General features: G+C 36.3%; 1 protein-coding gene across 1 annotated transcript in view; it reads left to right on the top strand.

Moving 5' to 3' along the window:
- The window catches only part of LOC123555637 (nonsense-mediated mRNA decay factor SMG7-like), a 67,678-nt gene extending 51,000 nt beyond the window's left edge, over window positions 1-16,678 (top strand). The window contains exons 21-26 of the mRNA XM_045346233.2: window positions 1,209-1,376; window positions 1,630-1,695; window positions 2,643-2,683; window positions 4,236-4,393; window positions 10,535-10,728; window positions 12,481-16,678. Coding sequence (XP_045202168.2) covers window positions 1,209-1,376; window positions 1,630-1,695; window positions 2,643-2,683; window positions 4,236-4,393; window positions 10,535-10,728; window positions 12,481-12,564 — 711 coding nt within the window. The 3' untranslated portion in view covers window positions 12,565-16,678. The remainder of the gene's footprint in view (window positions 1-1,208; window positions 1,377-1,629; window positions 1,696-2,642; window positions 2,684-4,235; window positions 4,394-10,534; window positions 10,729-12,480) is intronic.
- Window positions 16,679-22,013: the final 5,335 nt, after the last annotated feature.

Below are 22,013 nucleotides of genomic sequence, written 5' to 3'. Positions count from 1 at the left end.
TTCTCATGGTGTGGCTCAAATGTTTGTATAAACTACACTTAGTCTAATGAATTACGAATTCTGAAGTAGGATGCCTATAATACAAATTGTGTGAAAACTGCCAGTTATCATTACGGATCTACTATCTTAGTAACTTTAATTTCTGTTTGTATCCTTTACATAGTCAGGAGAAATTTCAAGAAAGCCTGTATGAAGTTTCAGCTTTGATACATATTTTGGAAAAAAAACTGACTTCCAAAAGAAAACTGTACATTGTACAGGATATCAGGGGCCTCAGTTGCTGAGTAGTTAAGGTAGCTGACATCAGATCACTTGCACCACATCGATGTGGGTTCAAGCCTACAGAGTACAGAATTTCAGACTGATGAATGTTAAATTATAAGACATTTAAACCCTGTAAATGCTTTTGAATTGGATTTTCATTAGTAGGGACATTTACAGCAAATTAGGATATTATATGCAAAATTGCATTGTATTGATAGTTTATACTTTTAACAAGAATGTCATGACTATGAGCACCTGCCAACTTCTCTGGTAATGTCATAGATGTGTGACAAAATGGTTAAATACAGAATACAGGTTCTTGTACATATGTTTCTGTAACATATGGAAAATTTCAAATGCAAGAAGATAAATTAAAATGACAGTTTAGGGGTTATATAGGAGTCTTCTTGAGTTCATTTTTATGGTCCTTTGATCATTTGGTGCATTGCAAAAAGGTTGTGGTGGGAAGTACTTCCACAGTTTTAAAGGAATTTCAATGAAACTTTATAAAGGTGGTCGCCATGAAGTCTACTTCTCTGTGACTTACTTTTTTCTTGGGAGGATAAAGCTGGAAGCACTTGGGCTCAAATACCCCCAATGTTTGCAAATATTTTGTGAGGTGAACTATTTATGCAGTTTTAAAGGGATTCCAGTAAAACTTTATACAGGACTGAGGTTATAGAGGTGACAATTTTTTCTTTGACAGAAGGTAGGCGACATCGGGGTACATGTTCCACCTAACAGTTTTAAAGTAATTCCAGTAACACCTCATACAGGTGATCGGCATGAAGAACAGTTGTGATTGACATATTTTTTTGGTTGGGTAGAGGTTGACACCCCTATCAACCCTTTTCCAACCTCAAAAAAATACCATTCACAGTTTTGTTAGGTTTTTAATAATTTTAAAAGTCAAAACCCTAGCATGAAATGAATTTTCTTTGCAGAACCAGTTCATGAACCCTTTCCCAGGCTTCATGGGTTTTCCTGGGATGTCAAATAATCACATGAAATCTCCACTAGAGGCGCTGTTTGGTAAACCACGATTCCCACAGGAGGATATTCCACCCAACATGGCCGACATCATCGGTACACTCAGTAAAATGGCTATCCAGGTATGTATTTAGATTAAATTATGTCTTTAGCTCCCCTAAACTGGTTTCAGGGCAATGCTGAGTACGGTAAACAATAGAATTATGAACTGTTAAAATGTTAAGGCAAAAAAAATCTCAGAGCTAGGGCTGTGGAAAAGCTCTTACTGACCACTAACATTTAATGAATTGTTGGTAGAACTTACCAATGTAAAACACATGATAAAAAATGTTTGGAAGAGCTTAAAAGTTTTACGTATTGATTATATATTTGCAGCCACCAAGGGAAAATGTGTTACCGCCACAACGTGTTGGACCCTCCAGCTTCCAAGGTCATGCAGAGGTAAAGTCCTTGAAAAATATTAGTACATGTACCACCTGTCAAATACATACCAATCTTAAGTCAGGGTAGTGTTGTTGAGGTTGTTGGGTTTTAAGTTGTCTAACTTAAGTTTGATTATAGGTCATCCTGCCAACTGTAACTTTTGAAAGACCTCTGGTACCAGTTTGTGCATTATTTGTGGTAATAATAGAACCACCAACCTTCCAGATATCAGCTGAACTTCCTTTTAGTAAAGAGCGTTATACATGTGAGTTGGGTTTCGAACCAGCAGAAGTAAATGCTAGTGGCTTAAAGGCAACCTTGACCACATGGACGTAGGGAGCCAAAATTGGGCAGTATCATGTGAATTTAGTAACGAACAGTGCTTAAAACTACCTCTCCAGAGGTTAGGAATTTGAATCACTGGTAGCGCTAATTCATATGAAACATTTGCTAAAGAATCCTGCGAACAGAGACCACCTGTGAACAGAGACCACCAGTGAACAGAGACCATCTGTGACCAGAGACCACCTGTGAACAGAGAACACCAATGAACAGAGACCACCAGTGAACAAAGACCACCTGGCTCAAAAAGCAACAACTCTCATTACTATTTAACCATTAAGCATCACTTATGCTTCATAGTTTAATGGACATCAGCCGTAGTGGTATTTCAAAACAAAATGAGGGACATTAACCACTCAATTAGGCAGGTCCTATAACTGAAAGAAAGCTAGAACTTTTTTTTTGAATTGGTCAAAAAGTTTTAAGATTTTTAGGGTGAGGTGCTGTCATAACTTAACTTGGGACATACTCGTAAGTCCACCTTACCAACTACTCCTATGCTCTTATGAATTACAGTTAAGAACAACAGATTATTGTTGAAAAGAAAATACTTTGGAATGTTTTACTAAATTAATCAGAAATATACCATGTGTAATATATTCTTACTGTGTTTCATTTTTCAGGGCACTCCAAAGCCAGAGAGCTATTATACATCACAAAGAAGGTAAGTTCCTATCATTACTAAATTTTCATCTTTTATTTTTATCACTAAACTGATAATAATGATAATATGAGCCGTGCCATGGGAAAACCAACATAGTGGCTTTGCGACCAGCATGGATCCAGACCAGCCTGCGCATCCCCGCAGTCTGGTCAGGATCCATGCTGTTCGCTAACGGTTTCTTTAATTGCAATAGGCTTTGAAAGTGAACAGCATGGATCCTGACCAGACTGCGTGGATGCGCAGGCTGGTCTGGATCCATGCTGGTCGCAAAGCCACTATGTTGGTTTTCCCATGGCATGGCTCAATTATTTTAAAAGCCCTCAGAGAACTGGCACAAAGTCCTTGGATGAGCTGTTGTGATCATTCATTGTCCATCTAATAACCATTTCCTTCAAAAAACATCTCGTCTGAAAGCATGTGGCAAAGTAGATAAGATTTGGCCACATGCTTGCTTAGATGGTAATTTTCTAAAGTTATTCAAACGTTCCCCATGATGAGACAATGTGTCAGCACATGATCTATGCTTGTCAGTTAAAGGTTAAGATCATTGTTTAAGGTCAAGTAAAAATTTATGTCCACTCCATAACTTTTATATGCATTGAAGGATTTTCTTACGACTATAAGCAAATGTACCTCTTGACCAGACAATATGTCACATGCATGACCCATGCTTGGTGGTCAAAGGTCAGGTCACTGTTGAAATTTAAGTAAAGATAGTTTTTGTTCCTTAGCTTCTAAATGCATTGAAGCATTTTTATATACACTCGCACACATGTTCCCCATATCCAGATGATGTGTTACGTGAGTTGCTTGCATGACCTATCCCTATCAATCAGAGGTCAAAGTTATCATTGAAGGTCAAGTATAAAGCCTTCTGCTCCATAACTTTTAATTGAAATAACGGATATTTATTACTACCCAGAAATGTTTCCCATGATTAGACTATGTGTCGCGGACAAGGCTCATGGTTGTAGGTTAAAGGTCAAGGTCACAATTGAAGGTCAAGTAAAACCTGTTTCCGCTCCAGAACTTCTGTGTGCACTGACGGATTATCTTAGTTCTGCATACAAATGTTCGCCATGATAAGACAATGTGTCGTGTACATGATCTATTCTTGTAGGTCAAGGTCACTGTTGAAATTTAGGTAAAACTTGTTTTTGTTTCTTAGCTCATAAATGCCTTGAAGCATTACCAGTGGAACACCAGAGGGGACTATATGAATGCCCCCATTCCCAACCACCTGTTCATCTGCAAATCTGGATCCAGCAATTACTCAAACAGTAATTGTTTCCAACAACAACAATGGACAAACACTAACAAAGTTTTCTACCAGTAGGGAACTTCTGTATTGCAACAGCAATACTCGGTCACTTGTTGATACAGGCATTCTTTTGAGATGTGATTAATGCATTTATTTGTATTGTAAACAGTAGTTAAAATTTCTGAATTATGAAAGTGTTAAATTTTGGACAAATAGTATTTGCATATTTAAGTAATTTTCCTGTAATTCAAATAGTTCAAATTAAAATTTTATTCTTTCTATTTGTTTTAGTTCGTCAGTACCAGCAGTGAATATTGATATAGAGACTAAACCTTCTGACAGTGCCCCCAGCATAACCCTGCCTCCGCAGCAGCAACAACAACAACAACCCCCAGGCACGTACTCGTTGTTTAGTGGCTCCCCCTGGCTCTCCTCGGGAGACTCAAAAAGTAAGTGTGGTATTTTTGTTACATCATATTAGGGCATAGTGCTAAACAGGTTTAAAGGATTTAACGGCCTATATCTTTTATTAGTCGATGGATTTGATTCAAACATGAAATAGTGGCATCACAACACCACCATCATCATATATGACAAGGTCCATGTAGAACAGATAAGCAAGACATTTTTTCTGGGATTGACTCAGAGGAGGTTGGGGATATCAGTAAGCTATAGTTTGCTTCACTTACTTGAATTTATCTTGTCAATCATATACACAGTAAACTGTTTCTTTTCCCCTTGAAAAGTGGAATGGCAAGGGGTATTAATTACTCCATTGATAGCTCTTGTTTCCTGTGATTGGCCTTATTTCATTATCCAGCTTCGAAATAGTGGCGCACGATGTCTAGTCTGACAGCCCTTTTTTAGCTCGACTTTTTGAAGAATAGGGGAGCTATCCTACTCGACCCAGCGTCGGCGTGAGCATCACACAACCACCCCAAATATTTTCAAATGCCATTGAGATATTGCTTTCATATTTTGCATACTTGTTTACCATCATGACCCCAGTCTGTAAAAAGGAGGAGGCAACTCTATCAAGCATTTTGACTGAATTATGGCCCTTTTTCGACTTAGAATATGCTTATTGTAATGTTAAAGTTTGCGTACCACCCCAAATATTTTCAAAATCAATTGAGATATTGTTGTCATGTTTTGCGTACTTGTTTACCATCATGACCCCAGTCTGTAAAAAGGAGGAGGCAACTCTATCAAGCATTTTGAATAAATTATGGCCCCTTTTCGACTTAGAATATGCTTATTGTAATGTTAAAGTTTTACTCATAGCTTATATTATACTATCAAGCACTGAGAATAGTCGAGCACGCTGTCCACTGACAGCTCTTGTTGTGATATGATACCACAAACAGAAACACGTAGTCTTTATAAGTGAGATAGCAAAATATAACATTGTTTAAAAATTGTTGAATGATTGTTTGTAAAGTATTGTTATTTTAAAGTTTTATGGTTATTAGCTCAACTTTTCAAAGAAAAAGTAGAGCTATTGTACTCGCCCCGGCGTCAGCGTCTCCATTGGTTAAAGTTTTTGATAAAGTCAAATATCTCTGTTACTATCAAAGCTTTTGTCTTGAAACTTAAAATATCATTTACTATCAAAGTCTACACCAGGAGAAACAATCCCCATTACTCTGATTTGAATTTTGACAGAGTTATGCCCCTTTTTAACTTAGAATTTTGTTGGTTAAAGTTTTTGATGAAAACTCATATATCTCTATTACTATTAAAACTTTTGACTTGAAACATAAAATAATTATTTACTATCAAAGTCTACACTAGGAGAAACAAACCCCGTAACTCTGATTATATATTTGATTGAATTAAGCCCCTTTTACTGGCAAAGCTCTAATTCAGAGACAAGCACTGAGAAAAGTGAAGCATGCTGTCTTACGGACAGCTCTTGTTATATGTAACAGTGATTCCTTTTGTAATTGTACCCCCCGACAACAAAGTTGTAAGGGGGGGTATACTGATTTCAGGTTGTCTGTCTGTCTGTCTGTCTGTCTGTCCGTCTGTCCGTAGACGCAATCTTGTGCGCACCATCTCTCCTTATCCCCTTGACAGAATTTAATGAAACTTCACACAAGTGATCAGTACCAACAGTAGTTGTGCATGGGGCATGTTAGGTTCTTTTAGAAAAAAAATTTGCAGAGTTATGGGACTTTTTTTTTTGTTACTACCGTAGATACCCATGTATAATGCGCAGTTTTTTGACCCCCGGGACCACCCCCGAATCGTGGGTGCGCATAATACACAAGTATAGACAATTTTCCAACTTCAAAACAAGTTTGTTACCGATGTTCGCCATTTTGGTAAAGGGAAACTACTCCCCGCGCTTACTGTCTCCGCTGAAATCTAAGATTGCCGTTACGTTCCGTAAAAGATCGAATTGTTTATTTTTCTTTCAAACAAAATTGATTTCATATAAATTTAAAAGTATTTTGACGAAAGAAATGTTTATAAATCACAAAAATTATGTTACTAATTAAAGATCGAGAATTATCTTTAACCGAGATCAAACTGTGAACAACATAATTGACACGAGGTGACACGTTGATTGCCGGTAATTACTGGCTTCATGATCGTGACAAAAAGACTATCACACCTTTTGTTATCAGTTTAAATCGAGAAGCTCATGTCATTTTGAAAGATACCATTCCGAAATATTGAATCAGCTGCTATTTATTTATTCAAAATAGTGAATTAAAAAAGGTAAAACAACAAATATAACAATAATTTACTGGTTTTATTTTCGAGAAAACAAAAATCGATAGTACCGTGAGACCGATGCTGCTCTCTGTCGTTGAGATAAAATTTATTACCGGTGTCGATGTAAACTCTACTTTCGTTTTCCATCCACCTCAAAATTGACAAATTTTTTTTTTTTTTTTTTTTTCCCAGGATTTTGGACTAAGATCGGGGGTGCGCATTATACAAGGGTGCGCATTATACACCGGTATCTACGGTATACTATATACATAGACACAATCTTGTGCGCACCATCTCTCCTCATCCCCTAGACACAATTTAATGAAACTTCACACAAGTGATCAGTAACAACAGTAGTTGTGCATGGGGCATGTTAGGTTCTTTTAGAAAAAAAATTGCAGAGTTACGGGATTTTGTTTTGTTGTTACTATACTATATACATAGACACAATCTTGTGTGCACCATCTCTCCTCATCCCCTTGACACAATTTAATGAAACTTCACAAAGTGATCAGTACCAACAGTAGTTGTGCATGGGGCATGTTAGGTTCTTTTAGAAAAAAAATTTGCATAGTTATGGGACTTTGTTTTTTTGTTACTATACTATATACATAGACACAATCTTGTGCGCACCATCTCTCCTCATCTCCTTGACACAGTTTAATGAAACTTCACACAAGTGATCAGTAACAACAGTAGTTGTGCATGGGGCATGTTCCGTTCTTTCAGAAAAAAAATTTGCATAGTTATGGGACTTTGTTTTTTTGTTACTATACTATATACATAGACACAATCTTGTGCGCACCATCTCTCCTCATCCCCTTGACACATTTTAATGAAACTTCACACAAGAGATCAGTAACAACAATAGTTGTGCACGGGGCATGTTAGGTTCTTTCAGGGACAAAAATTGCAGAGTTATGGGACTTTGTTTCTTGTTAACATACTATGTACATACAGTCTGCATATGCAATCTTGTGCGTGCCTAATCTACCAAACCCTTGCACACAATTTAATGAAACTTCACACAAGTGATCAGTACCAACCCTAGTTGTGCATGGTGCATGTTACATTCTTTTAGATAAATATTCTGCATAGTTATGGGACTTTGTTTTTTGTTACAATACTGTATACATACAGTCTGTATATATACAGTCCACATAATTATGCAATCTTGTGTCAATTGCAATGTACTATGTCAATGCATGCGAGGGGGTACATTCATCACCTTTAGTGATAGCTCTAGTTTATAACTGATTAATAGTGAAGTGGTTAAGATCATTTACACTTCCCTCACACCTCTATATGTTTGAATGTTTTCATATGAAGAAGCCATCCAGCTGGTTTTGGTTTGATTTTCTCACGGTTTCCACCTTATCTTGAAATACTTCCTGGACAGACACTTTGGGAATTCCTCTTCTGCTGAAGTTTGAAAGTCACTTTTTTGCCTAAACTATGTTAACCCTTACCCTGCTTAATTTCTAAAATGAACTTGCCCATCTTTCAATTTAGACAGTACCATTACCTGTTAAGAGGGGTGCTTACCCAAAAAGATACTGACTGAATGGTGAACAGTGCAGACCATGATCTGACTGCACAAATGTGCAGGCTGATCTTGGTCTGCACTGGTCGCTAAGGCAAAAATTACTTGCTGCCAGAAGGCTAAGGGTTAATGACTAAAATCCCAACCAAAAAAAAAAGAATTGAATGAAATGAATGCCTTTCAAATTAACCTTTACATTGCCAAATTTCTAAAATGGACTGGTCCATTGTTCAATTTGAGCAGTACCACTTGTTATTCAAAGGGATGTTCACTGAAACTTTATTGACTGAGTAGCCAACAGTGCAGACCATGATCAGCCTGCACAGATCTTGGTCTACACTGGTCACAGAGACAAAAACCACTTGCCATCAGCATGCTAAAGGTTAATGTCTAATCTATTGATTTTGTTTTGCAAAATTGGCTGTTTTGCTACCCAAAAAAAAACACAGGTGCTGAAATAAACAGTTACAAATTAGTGGTTACTTTTGAGTCAGCAATTGAATGGAGGATTCAGATACTGTTATACAATGGTAAATAAAATGCCCCTGCTTGTATCAACACTAGAGGTGGTCACATAATTTCGAGGGATTAGAGCAAAATTGGTCTATCTGCTTCTATTTCTATATACAGATAGACCAGTTTCGCTCTAAGCCCTCGAATTATATGTTATTGATGAAAAACAACAGTTTTTTGAACAATTGATAAAAAAACTACTGACTACAAAGGAACTTTTATTTCGATCCTTTTCAAAATTTGTGTACAAGAATGGATGTTTTTGCGATAAAAATATGGTAAACATTCTCCATTGCAACAGTTTTCAACCATTCCCTCTGAAGAGATATAGATTTAGTATACAAAACTCTCCCTTACCAATCTAACCAAAGCTGATAATATGAGTTTATCACAGGATGAGAAAAATTTCAAATTTTTTTTTTCTTAAAATCACATACAGTGCTTACTCAGTTTCATAGATCAATTGAAGTACTTCCAAATTTCCATGGAAACAGAGAGATACTGTGAACAAAATGTTTCATTGAGAGTACGCATTTTTCTTTGGAAAATTTGGAAAAGCTGCCTGTTATATAACATGTCCAGTTTGTTTGGAAACCTTTTCCACATTTTCCATGCCATTAGAATGAGAAACATCATTTTAAAGAAATTACCCATGAAAAACATACATTGTTACGCAATCTTAGAAACATTTGGTATTTTAGCAACTGCTGTTAGTTGTCAATTCTGTCATGAAAGAGATTTAGAATTTCAAAAGAATACAATATTAAATTGAATGAATTACATGTAAAGAGAAAGCAAAATTGCTAATATGAAAAGATAAGAAATATGATTGAAATATCTATAATGAGCCGTGCCATGGGAAAACCAACATAGTGGGTTTGCGACAAGCATGGATCCAGACCAGCCTGCGCATCCGCGCAGTCTGGTCAGGATCCATGCTGTTCGCTTTTAAAGCCTATTGGAATTGGAGAAACTGTTAGCGAACAGCATGGATCCTGACCAGACTGCGCGGATGCGCAGGCTGGTCTGGATCCATGCTTGTCGCAAACCCACTATGTTGGTTTTCTCATGGCACGGCTCATATATTTAGTAAAAATATATTACTTTGAAATTGTTAATATTTGTTGGGTCTAACTTCCATGGGTTTTATGGGTTTAATCAAAACAGGAAATGAAAATCCAAACAAACCAATAAAATTCTTGTTCATTCCATTCTCAAAAGTTGTAATCTATGAACTCATGTCCTCAAGAAATACTACTAGCAGTTTTTGCAAAATGAACTATAGTTCTTCCTTATAAAAATAAATAGTTATACAGTATGCTAAAAGTGTGCTTAAAGGGTTTTGGTCTCCAAACCCTCCCATGTATCTCTGACCGGAAATAAAACTACAAGAATTTAAGAAATGATCTTTTTTTTCATGCAAAGTTCATGCAAAAATCATGGTTAATTTTTTGATCCTATGGCATGAGCACTGGAAAACAAAATTCATTTCCTATATTTACATTATATTTCCTTTCCATTTGTAAACAAGGTTACATTAAAAATTACAAACATTTTATTGCATTTAACATTAGAAATAGCCTCCTGGCCATTCTGTTCCCCAGACAGAACAACTGCAACATCATTTAAGGAACGTTGTCTCATCAAAACAGCGGTCTGTAATTGCTCAGCAGCATTGTCATAACTTTGACACCTGTCTTAATCCTTTTGCTGTTCATACGAAATAAACCTCATAATTTTCAATGGAAAAGAATAGAGTGAATGTAAAATGTTTTTGTGAATGTAAACTATATATTTGCAATCGTTGCAGGTCTTGGGTCATCCCCTTTCTCATCGGAGTCGAGCAGCATGCGTAATTCACCAGATCCCAGCTCAGATAATTACGGAGGGGACATGAAGTCAGGAGGGCAGGGGATGGATATGGGACTGAGATTTGTAGACGACAGGAGTCTAAAACAAGGGGAGCAGCCCCCTCAAGGACCCTATTTCCAGAATAATGTTCAGGTAGGTCAGAACATGGTTTTAAATATGATACATCAAGTGCACTGTTTCTTTATAAAGCATATGAAGATCTGGAGTTGACCATGAAGTCCAATTAAAAAAAATCATATAATTTTATTGTAAAGTACATTTAATTTTTATGCCCCCAAAGGGAGGCATATAGTTTTTGAACCGTCTGTCGGTCTGTCTGCAATTTTCGTGTCCGGTCCATATCTTTGTCATCCATGGATGGATTTTCAAATAACTTGGCATGAATATGTACCACAGTAAGACGATGTGTTGCGCGCAAGACCCAGGTCCGTAGCTCAAAGGTCAAGGTCACACTTAGACGTTAAAGGTCATTTTTCATGATAGTGCATTGATGGGCGTGTCCAGTCCATATCTTTGTCATTCATGCATGGATTTTAAAATTATTGGGCATGAATGTGTACCACAGTAAGACGACGTGTCGCGCGCAAGACCCAGGTCCGTAGCTCAAAGGTCAAGGTCACACTTAGACGTTAAAGGTCATATTTCATGATAGTGCATTGATGGGTGTGTCCGGTCCATATCTTTGTCATTCATGCATGGATTTTAAAATAACTACGCATGAATGTGTGGCACAGTAAGACGACGTGTCACACGCAAGACCCAGGTCCGTAGGTCAAAGGTCCTAAACTCTAACATCGACCATAACTATTCATTCAAAGTGCCATCGGGGGCATGTGTCATCCTATGGAGACAGCTCTTGTTCTGTCAAAGATGAGGTATGTATTAATTGTAGCAAAGATATTGTATTATGTCTATCTGTCCAAAACAATTCCGGTCTCAGCTTTTACTTTTTAGATTAAAAGGATTCCAATTAATTATTTTAGAAACATTATAAGTGTTAGAAGATATCTCACACAACAGGTCTGATACTTGTGTCCAAGGTCAAGTTTCAAGTTTACAGACAAGGTCACTCACTGTTTTCTTAGATATTTATATATTGTATTTCTTGTCTAGTACTGCAATGTTTTAAGTAACAGATTGATTTCATTCGAACTTCAATTTAATAAACATTAGATAATACTGAGGTGTATTGGCTCAAATGTTAGGGCTATATCTCTATGGTCAAGGTCAAGATCATTTTTAGCTCGACTATTCGTAGAATAGGGGAGCTATCCTACTCACCCCGGCGTCGGCGTGAGCGTTAGCATGAGCGTCACACAAATGTTAAAGTTTGCGTTCCACCCCAAATATTTTCAAAGTACATTGAGGTATTGCTTTCATATTTTGCATACTTGCTTACCATCATGACCCCAGTCCGTAAAAAGGAGGAGGCAACTCTATCAAGCATTTTGACTGAATTATGGCCCCTTTTCGACTTAGAATAAATGCTAAAGTTTGCATACCACCCCAAATATTTTCAAAGTCCATTGAGATACTGCTTTCATATTTTGCATACTTGTTTACCATCATGACCCCAGTTGTAAAAAGGAGGAGGCAACTCTATCAAGCATTTTGACTGAATTATGGCCCCTTTTTGACTTAGAATAAATGTTAAAGTTTGCATACCACCCCAAATATTTTCGAAGTCCATTGAGATATTGCTTTCATATTTTGCATACTTGTTTACCATCATGTCTATTCCAGTAAGGCAGCATCACAAAGCTGGACATTGTGCTCACTGCTGTAAGTAGATATCCATCACTTATATGTCTGAAAATTTGTGGGAAAAGACACTAAATCAAAACACACACATACTCTCATTTATATATTTCTGTATATTTTCAGTCAATCTGGTCGAGTCAGGCACAGTCTCCTTTAGAACGTCTTCTTGAGCTTCAGAAACAACAAAGACAGACGGAACCACATTGAAAATCACATGGCAAATCTTGTGGGTTCTTCTCTTTGAAAATCAAGGACTTTATGACCTTGATGACCATATAGGGGTTTACATGTGTAAACTCATGGTGTTGAAAAAAAATAATGAGATGGGAAAAATTTTCCATCAACTGACAAAATAAGGAAAATAAGGAGTAAAATTCCTTTGAAATGTGAACAGAAATGAAAAGGTAGAAAGAAAAATAGCTACACACACTGTGAAAATATGTGGGACATAGATATAGGAAAAGAAAAGATGAGCGATATGAAAATACAATAGTGAAAGTGAGCAGATGTACAAATTTGCAATTATTTGCAGATGTAAAATTTGCGATTATTTGCAGATGCACGTTTACTGAACACAAGCTGTGATAAAAGATGCTCCTACTTGTATATACATTTTGTCCCACATATTGATATCACTGGGGTGATATATGTGTTTTTGATATGTGTCCTTTTGGAGTGATATCCGTAATGAGTGTTTTTAGAGGCTTGTTGGATTGTGAAATATTGGACAAGTTACGTTGTTGCTTTGACATCACAAATTTGTATTTTCGTATTAACAGAAGACCTGTAGGCAAATTTAAAAGCAGTTTACTTCATTTATGCATTTTGTGTATGGATGCTTTTTCTTTGTGAGGGAAAAAATCTTGAACATTAGAAATGAGTAGAATATTGTGTGCTGACAGTATGATAAACAGCTGTCGTTCATCTTCCATCCATTTGTAATCAAGTCGTGACGTTTTAGCGACAGGTAACGGAAATAATTAATTGTTACAATTTTATCAACTTGTTGTGTTATGAAGATCAGAAATATATTATTTTCAAGTACTCATTGTATATTACCCATATATTCTAGATTGTGGAATAACAGACATTTTTTGTTTGCTTTTCTCATCGTTTTATTAATTCATTGCATGGTTTGGAAATGCATTTTGTATGCATGTATCAAGAAGTTTTTAAAATTATATGTATCGTAAATCTATGTTTGGGCTGTCCATAGGAACTACAGATTGGTATGTTTTCAAATACTGTGTAGATTTTTGAACCGGAGCCCTTCTTGTTTGAAAATTACCAACACCCAAGTTAGATCTTACTACTGACTTCTTAACTGCTCTCGATTCATACACTGCAAATTCAGTCTTGTCAGTAAATTTTGCCAACTACAGTGTAATTAGTTATTAACTTTAACTGTAAGTAAGCATTGGTTGAAGTTTATTTATATACATTACATTCAAGCTTTTCAGTTTTCATGGGACTTCTTTAGATATCACTGACTACACAAACATAAGTACACATGTATTGATTATGTCAACTTTGTGATCAACTTTCAGATTCATACACACAGTTCTAAGATGTAGGTCAGTTTGTATTATGTTTCTGTGACAACTAATAACTAGCAGTTATATAGCAGATGATTGTATTAATTGAGCTTGCTTTGATGACATTTTATTTATATACACCGACTGCTTTTGACAACTAAATGAGTTACATACTCTGTATACTACATTGACTACAGAAATTAACTTCAGCCATCTGAACCACAATCATGATAAATATCTGTATATTACATTGACTACAGAAATTAACTTTAGCCATCTGAACCACAATGATAAATACAAACATGTATCTGTATATTACATTGATTACAGAAATTAACTTTAGCCATCTGAACCCAATGATAAATACAAACATGTATCTGTATATTACATTGACTACAGAAATTAACTTTAGCCATCTGAATACAAACATGTATCTGTATATTACATTGACAACAGAAATTAACTTCAGTCATCTGAACCACAATGATAAATATCTGTAGCTTATATTGACAAGAGAAATAAGCTTTAGTCATTTGAACCACCGTGTTAAAGATCTGTAGCTTACATTGAAAACAGAAACATGTGTCAGTTCCTTTAAGTACAAATTTGAATATATCTCAGCAGCATGCATTTACTACAGGGAAAGGATTGATCTACCGTATTTTCTGTGCATTAATATTATGGAGAACATTTTAGATAACCTGGCTACGTAAAAAAACATAGAACATATTCTTCTGTTACATTGAGTACAATGGTAAAGTTATATAACTTAGTGGAAAAGACTTTGGTAACTTAAGTTGGCTATAAGAATAAGTTTTAGTTTCTTTACATGCTGTAGAAGAATTTAGTTTTTTACATTGATTACAGTACTATAACCTTAAGATTTAGTTTCCTTGACTACGGAAGAAGAATTTAGTTTCTTACATTGACTAAAACAGTAGTAAGCTTTTGTTTCCTTGACTATTGAAGAAAACAGCATTATCTTTACATTCACTAAAGGAAACACTTCAGTTTACTTGACTGCTATTTAAGACTTCTTAAGTTACATTGACTACAGATATTTTTTTTTTAATGTATTATCTACAAGTACAGTAGATGACCCTATGTACTTTTGCAAACAATGACTACATACATATGAGCTGTGCCATGGGAAAACCAACATAGTGGGTTTGCGACCAGCATGGATCCAGACCAGCCTGCGCATCCGCGCAGTCTGGTCAGGCTCCATGCTGTTCGCTTTTAAAGCCTATTGGAATTGGAGAAACTTTTAGCGAACAGCATGGAGCCTGACCAGACTGCGCAGATGCGCAGGCTGGTCTGGATCCTTGCTGGTCGCAAACCCACTGTTGGTTTTCCCATGGCACGGCTCATATTCTGTTTACACTAACTACATAACTATCTCTATTTACATTGACTGCATAACTATTTCTGTTTACACGGTCTTAAGGAAAACTCTAATATACAATTTATATAACAACGAAAGACTTTCTTACAGAAATAACCAAAAGGTGTCCATTTACTTTCAATATTGCTGTTACTTACATTTTTGTACAATTTGCACTTACTACAAATATATTGCCGCATGGGGGATGAGTATTTTTTGTTATCTGCTTAAAAATGTCATCCCCTTTTTGAAGTAACAATTTTGTTAATTACCTTGCAGGTAGATTTCTTAAGAACTGTTTGGGAATATTAGCTAATATAAAATTCCAATACTACCCCACAAAATTGATTTTTTGTTTTAAACATAAGGAAAAAAATACCCAAGTAGTCTGCCATTGTCATGTGCAAATAGTATGACCTAAACATTTTATTCTGAAGACAGCATTTAACTTTATAGATATTTTAGAGAAAACTTACCCCGTCTTCAACTGAACATAGCCGTACAATATTATATAACAGGTCTGTTCTGTTACCAGTTTGACGTGTTTAACCTTTACCCTGCTAAATTTCTAAAATGAACTGGTCTATCATTCAGTTTGGACAGTACCCTGTATTATTAGAAGGGGTGTTCACTGAAAATTTACTGACTGAATAGTAAACAGCGCAGACCATGATCAGCAGGCAGATCTGTGCAGGCTGATTGTGGTCTGCACTGGCTGCAAAGGCAGAATTGCAGCCAGCAAGCTAAAGGTTAAATTTATATCTAAATTTTGATTTTAAGTCTCTATTTTTGTATTTGATTTCGTATATATTCTCCCTCACGTTTAACAAAGGTTTACCTGTAAAATTCCCTTGATTTTTCAACATATATAACACTTGTGTCTCTGCTAAAAAATGATCTGCTAACTTTGAAAAGGACAAGCTTTTTGCCACACAAATATTATAATACTATCAAGTAGCAGTTTATTACAGTTGAAATATTTGCACTGACAGTGTGTAGAAGAAAAAGTTTCAGTTTTTGAACTTGTCTTTGTGTTTAGACAGAACAAACACTAGCCATATTAGTGATTGCAGATAATGTCTGACCCCTGGGTCTACAGCCGCACCTTAATTTCCACTACCACTTACATCAGACAAGGATTTTTTTTAAAACTTTATTTAGTTAACTTTCGACATTTGTTTTCTTTGATAAATTTTCTACTTTACTTTCATTAAATCTATGAAACTAAAATGTGTTTGCAATAAACTGGGATTTTTTGTTGTGTAAGATTATAGTTCTGTTTATGTTTTTACAAATGATACAGAACTTGGAATTAAATGGCTTCACTGATACAGAATTTGATTGTTTATTTGTCTCATAGAGATGCATTTCTATTGAATAAATCTAGTGAAATACCGAACAATTCTTGCTGTTTTTTTTAGCTCACCTGTCACATAGTGACAAGGTGAGTTTTTGTGATCACCCGTCATCCCTCAGTGCGTCCGTCCATCCATCAACAATTTCTTGTCTGCACGATAGTGGTTTCATTTATGATTTTATTTACCAAACTGCACACAATTGATCACAATAAGATCTGGTCCTTCTTGAACTGGCGATCCTTGGGTGTCCAGAGTTATGACCCCTGAAGGGCCAAAGTAGTATTTTGACCTGTCTGCACATTAGCAGCTTTTTATGATTGATATTTACCAAACTTCACACAACTTGTTTACCATAATCTTGGTCCTTCTTGAAATGGCCAGATTCCAGTATGGGTCTGAATTATGGCCCCTGAATGGTCAAAATTAGCTATTTTGTACCTTATGTTTTGCACAAAGCAGCTTCTTTTAGATTTGATTTTACAAACTTGCACAAAACTTGTGTACCATAATCTTGGTTCCTTTTGAACGGCCCGATCCCATAATGGGTTGCAGAGTTATGGCCCTGATAGGACGGAATTAGCTATTTGACTTGTTGACAATAGCAGTTCATTTATGATTGAATTTAATCAAACTTGCAAAACTTTGTCAACATAGATCTTGGTTCCTTTCTGAAAGCCAGGTCCGTAATGGGTTCCAAGTTATGCCCTAAAGGCCATAAATCGGCTATCTGACTTGTCTGCACAATAGCAGCTTTCATGTATGATTTGATTTTAACAAATTGCACCATGTATACTATTAGATCTTGATTCTTCTTATGCGCCGCATGGCTTGAATTTTTATCGCCCGTGTCGTTGTCTGTTGTGCTTTGGTAGCAATTTCCCTTCACTCTGTAACTCTTGACCTGATGGATTTAGGGAACGACACAATGTTTTACCCATTGAAGACTTAGAGGGCAGATTGGATGGCTCGCTTCATCAAGTCCACGTTTGGGGTCAAAGGTCATATGACTTGTTTATAAATGCTTTGCATTGTTTGCATTGCGTGCTTGTTTTATTGGCAATCCTTTTTGTGCTTACAAAAAGTCTTTTTATATTACTCCTTTTTGTGCTATAAATAGCTTATGTATAACATTTTATGATTGGACGTAGGAAAAACATGACTACTTCTGGGTACAACATTGGTTGGTCTCAATTTTTAGGTGTATTTTGATATCTGTACCTGTAGAATTTTTTCTTTTATTTTTTAAGAAGTATCAGATGGCGATATGGGTCATCATGGCCCTTGTATTGTTCTAGTGTATAAGTTTAGTTTGTCACAGAAAGTTCGGATTTGTTTTATTCATTTTAAAGCGAATACAGGCTATATCCTGCAAAATGCATATTCATAAAGTTAATAAATTTCCCTTAAGAAGACTATTTTGCCTTGGCATTAATAGAAGTTCCGTTATGCAGGGAATAGTTTTAGAATTGCGTTATGTATTTTTCAGCCCAATTACCACCATGTTGTTCATATTTACAATCTGCAGCTTTTTAACTAATAATTATGTGAAACACTCGTTTATTCTCATCGAGAATTGCTCATTCTTGCAAATCGTACTACTTGTTTCTGAAATCAGTGATTTGGTTCCCTTTTTGGGGGTATTTCCCCCCCATTAGAAGAACAGGTTATTTGGAAAAAAATCCAAAAAAAAAAAAAATCATTAAAAACACAAAATAACAACTTTTGTCTAATATAAAAAACGTTTGAAATATTGTGGCACTCATTCTTCTTCCAATTGTCATGTCTGACAATTCAGAGCTGGTTCAAGCTGAGATTTGTTTAACAAACTTGACAAATTTGTGATGATCACCATAGTCTAAGGTTCCTTTCTTGGAATGGCCATGATCCCATTATTAGGTTGAGTTATGACTGAAAGGGACCAGTAATCTACATTTGACTTTGGAAAACATAAAGCTTGATTATATTTTGATAATTTTATCAAAACGTTAGACACACAAACTTGGTTATCACATTTAAGATCTTGGTTCTTTTTATGATTAGTGGCAATATTCAATATGGGTTCAGTTTATGGCTGGAAGGGTCATGAATCGCTTATTTCTTTTGGACCTATGTCTGTGTAATTATAGCAGTCATTTAATGATTGATTTTAAAATACTTTCAAAACTTTAGTGTCACAGAAATTTTGGTTCCTTTGTGGTTAGTAACGGCTAGATCCAGAATGGGTGTCATTCTTTTACTTATTTTTGGCCCCATAGGGCCAGTGGAATTAGCTTATTTTGCCCTTGTCTCAATAGCGGTTTACATTTTGATTTGAATTTAATAATTGACAAGCTTGTGTCACCATAAGATCTGGTTCCTTTCTTGAACCGGCCAGGTCCCGTAATGGGTTCCAGAGTTATGGCCCCTGAAAGGGCCAAAATCGGCTATTCTGACCTTGTCTGCACAATAGCAGCTTCATGTATGATTTGATTTTAACCAAACTTGCACACAACTTGTATCACTATAAGATCTTGATTCCTTTTTATACACCGCAGGGACGTATTATGTTATCGCCTCGGTGTCCGTCTGTCTGTCTGTGTGTTGGTTAGCAATTTCCCTTCCACTCTGTAACTCTTGAACCCCTTGATGGATTTCAGAGAAACCTGACACAAATGTTCACCACATTGAAACGACGTGCAGAGGGCATGTTTCGGATGGCTCACTTCAATGTCAAGGTCACACTTAGGGGTCAAAGGTCATATGACTTTGTTTTATGTGAATATTGCTCTGCATTTGCGTTGCATTGCAGTGCTCTTGTTTTTATTTGGCAGATCCTTCTTCTGTTCGCTTACAAAAAGTCTCTTTTATTTACTTCCCTTTTATGTTGCTATAAATAGCTTATGTAGTAACATTTTTATTATTGGCCGTAGGGAAAAACCAAGACTACTTTTCTGTGGTACAACATGGATGGTACCTCCAATTTTTAGGTGTATTTTGACATATCTGTACCTTGTAAGAATTTTTTCTTTTTGATTTTGGTTAAAGCAATGGTACTCAGATGAGCGATATAGGGTCATCATGGCCCTCTTGTATCTGTTACTAGTGTATTAATTTCACGTGTAGCTCACAGGAAAAGTTCCAGTGATTTGTTTTTGCTATTTTTAACAGCCGAATACAGGCTATTTCCCCTAGCCAAAATAGCCATATTTTCCCATAAAGTTAATAAATATATCCCCTTAAAGAAGACCATATTTTCCCCTTGGAATTAATAGAAAATGTTCCATAATATGCAAGGGAATAGTTTTACGATAGTCTGCGTTTATGTATTTTTCAGCCCCAATTACCACCATGTTGCTTCATATTTACAACTCCTGCAGCTGTTATTAACTAATAATTATGTCATACTAACTACGTTTACTTCGCATCAGAAGAACATTGGCATCAGTTCTTGCAAATACGTACTGTACTTGTTATCATGAAAATCAAGTGATTTGGATTTTCCCCGTTTTGGGGTATTTTTTCTCCAAAAGACACCGGTTATTTAAAAAAACCAAAAAAAAACCAAAAACACTGAAAGCATAAACATTTTGTGAATATAAAAAAACCTTTGCCAAATGTAAAGGGGCACTCTAACAGACATGTTTTGCCATTGTGTGCATGTGTCTAATTCGAGAGCTGGATCAAACTCCCGATGTGCAGATCATTTGAAATAGCTGAGATTTTATGCACATAAACATTCTGACTAAATTTATTGAAAATTGGAAAGACCCGCTCAAGTCTTAAGAGATCAGAAAATTTTTGTGGAGGTCGGCCACGTGTGATCCCATTACCTTCAAGGTTGATTTATGAAGCTGAAAGGCGGAGCCAGTAATCATACAGTCAGACTTAAGAAGAAAATCATCAAAATAGACTTGATTAATATTTCTGCAAGCTAAATACTTCCGTCATGCAAGAAAAGTAACTATCCATATAAGGTAATGAAAAGTTAATATGCACGAGTTTGTGAGACATATGTTTTAATTTTTCATGTGATTAGTTCAGAATTATTCAATATAGGGTTCTTTTTGATCTGGGAGGTTCATGACTGCTGTATTTTTCTTTGCATGACGGACATGCGTCATAATGTCTGTGGTAATTATATCAGATACATTACAGAATATTGATTAAAATGATATTTTTCAAAACTTCTTAGATGTAGCAGACAGAAATTTTGAAGTATCCCTTTAGGTTGGTTAGTACATGACTGTCCAGAATGGTTTAAAGAAATGCAATATTCTTTTTTACTTAATTTTGTGGGCCGCCCCCATGGCCATGTGGTCAAGATCTCGAGCTTCGATTTACATGCCCCTGTCTACTATGGGTTTGAAACCATGCTTGATATATAGAATTCTTAATTAGAAGCAGTGGATGGCCTGTTGTTCTACCCAAGTGCTGGTACTCACCTGTAGTGAAATAGTACCAGGAGTGACACTTGGAATCTTCTGCGAGTATAAAACGGCTGGAAAATTGTCAAGTGACCTATAATCGTGTGATGTTCAACCCAACAAAAAAAACAAGATAATATTTTTATTCCTCTCTCTACCAACTCCAGAACAGGGCAAGCTGTAGTAATCTGAGTTTCTGTCTGTCAGTCTCCATGGTTTCCGATCCATAACTGAAGAACGCTTTTGTGCAAAAACCTAAGGATCGGCCTATGACCCCTATCGATTACGAGTTTAAAGTCAAATGGATAACTGTAGAAAGCTTTCTCGAATTGGTCTACAGTCATTGTTTTGGAGTGGTAAGTTTATAACTGCCTTTGTAACAAGGTAGTTGCTCAGGTGAGGTAAGTTTACACTATATGAGCCGCGCCATGAGAAAACCAACATAGTGGCTTTGCGACCAGCATGGATCCAGACCAGCCTGCGCATCCGCGCAGTCTGGTCAGGATCCATGCTGTTCGCTTTCAAAGCTTACTGGAATTAGAGAAACTGTTAGCGAACAGCATGGATCCTGACCAGACTGCGCGGATGCGCAGGCTGGTCTGGATCCATGCTGGTCGCAAAGCCACTATGTTGGTTTTCTCATGGCGCGGCTCATATGTCTTTGTAAGGCAGTAGGTTTACAACAACAACCTTTTTAAGGAGGTAGTCACGCTTTAGAAGTGTGTTAACAGAGGTTGTACAGTGCCTGGTGAAACTGGATATATTTAATTCATAACAATGGTGCCATAGTCGCAAAATACGCCCGTCGAGAGCTTGTTATGTTGTCATTCTTGTATTTAACCTATGACCTCTAAGTGTGACCTTGACCTTAGACCTAGGGACCAGGTTCTTGCGCATGACACTCCATCGCATGATGGTGAATAATTATGCCAAGTTACATCAAAATCCCTCCAAGCATAAAGAAGAAATGCTCTGG

Source organism: Mercenaria mercenaria, chromosome 15 (assembly GCF_021730395.1).
Source record: "Mercenaria mercenaria strain notata chromosome 15, MADL_Memer_1, whole genome shotgun sequence".
NCBI lineage: Eukaryota > Metazoa > Mollusca > Bivalvia > Venerida > Veneridae > Mercenaria > Mercenaria mercenaria.
This window is presented reverse-complemented; position numbering and strand designations above follow the sequence as displayed.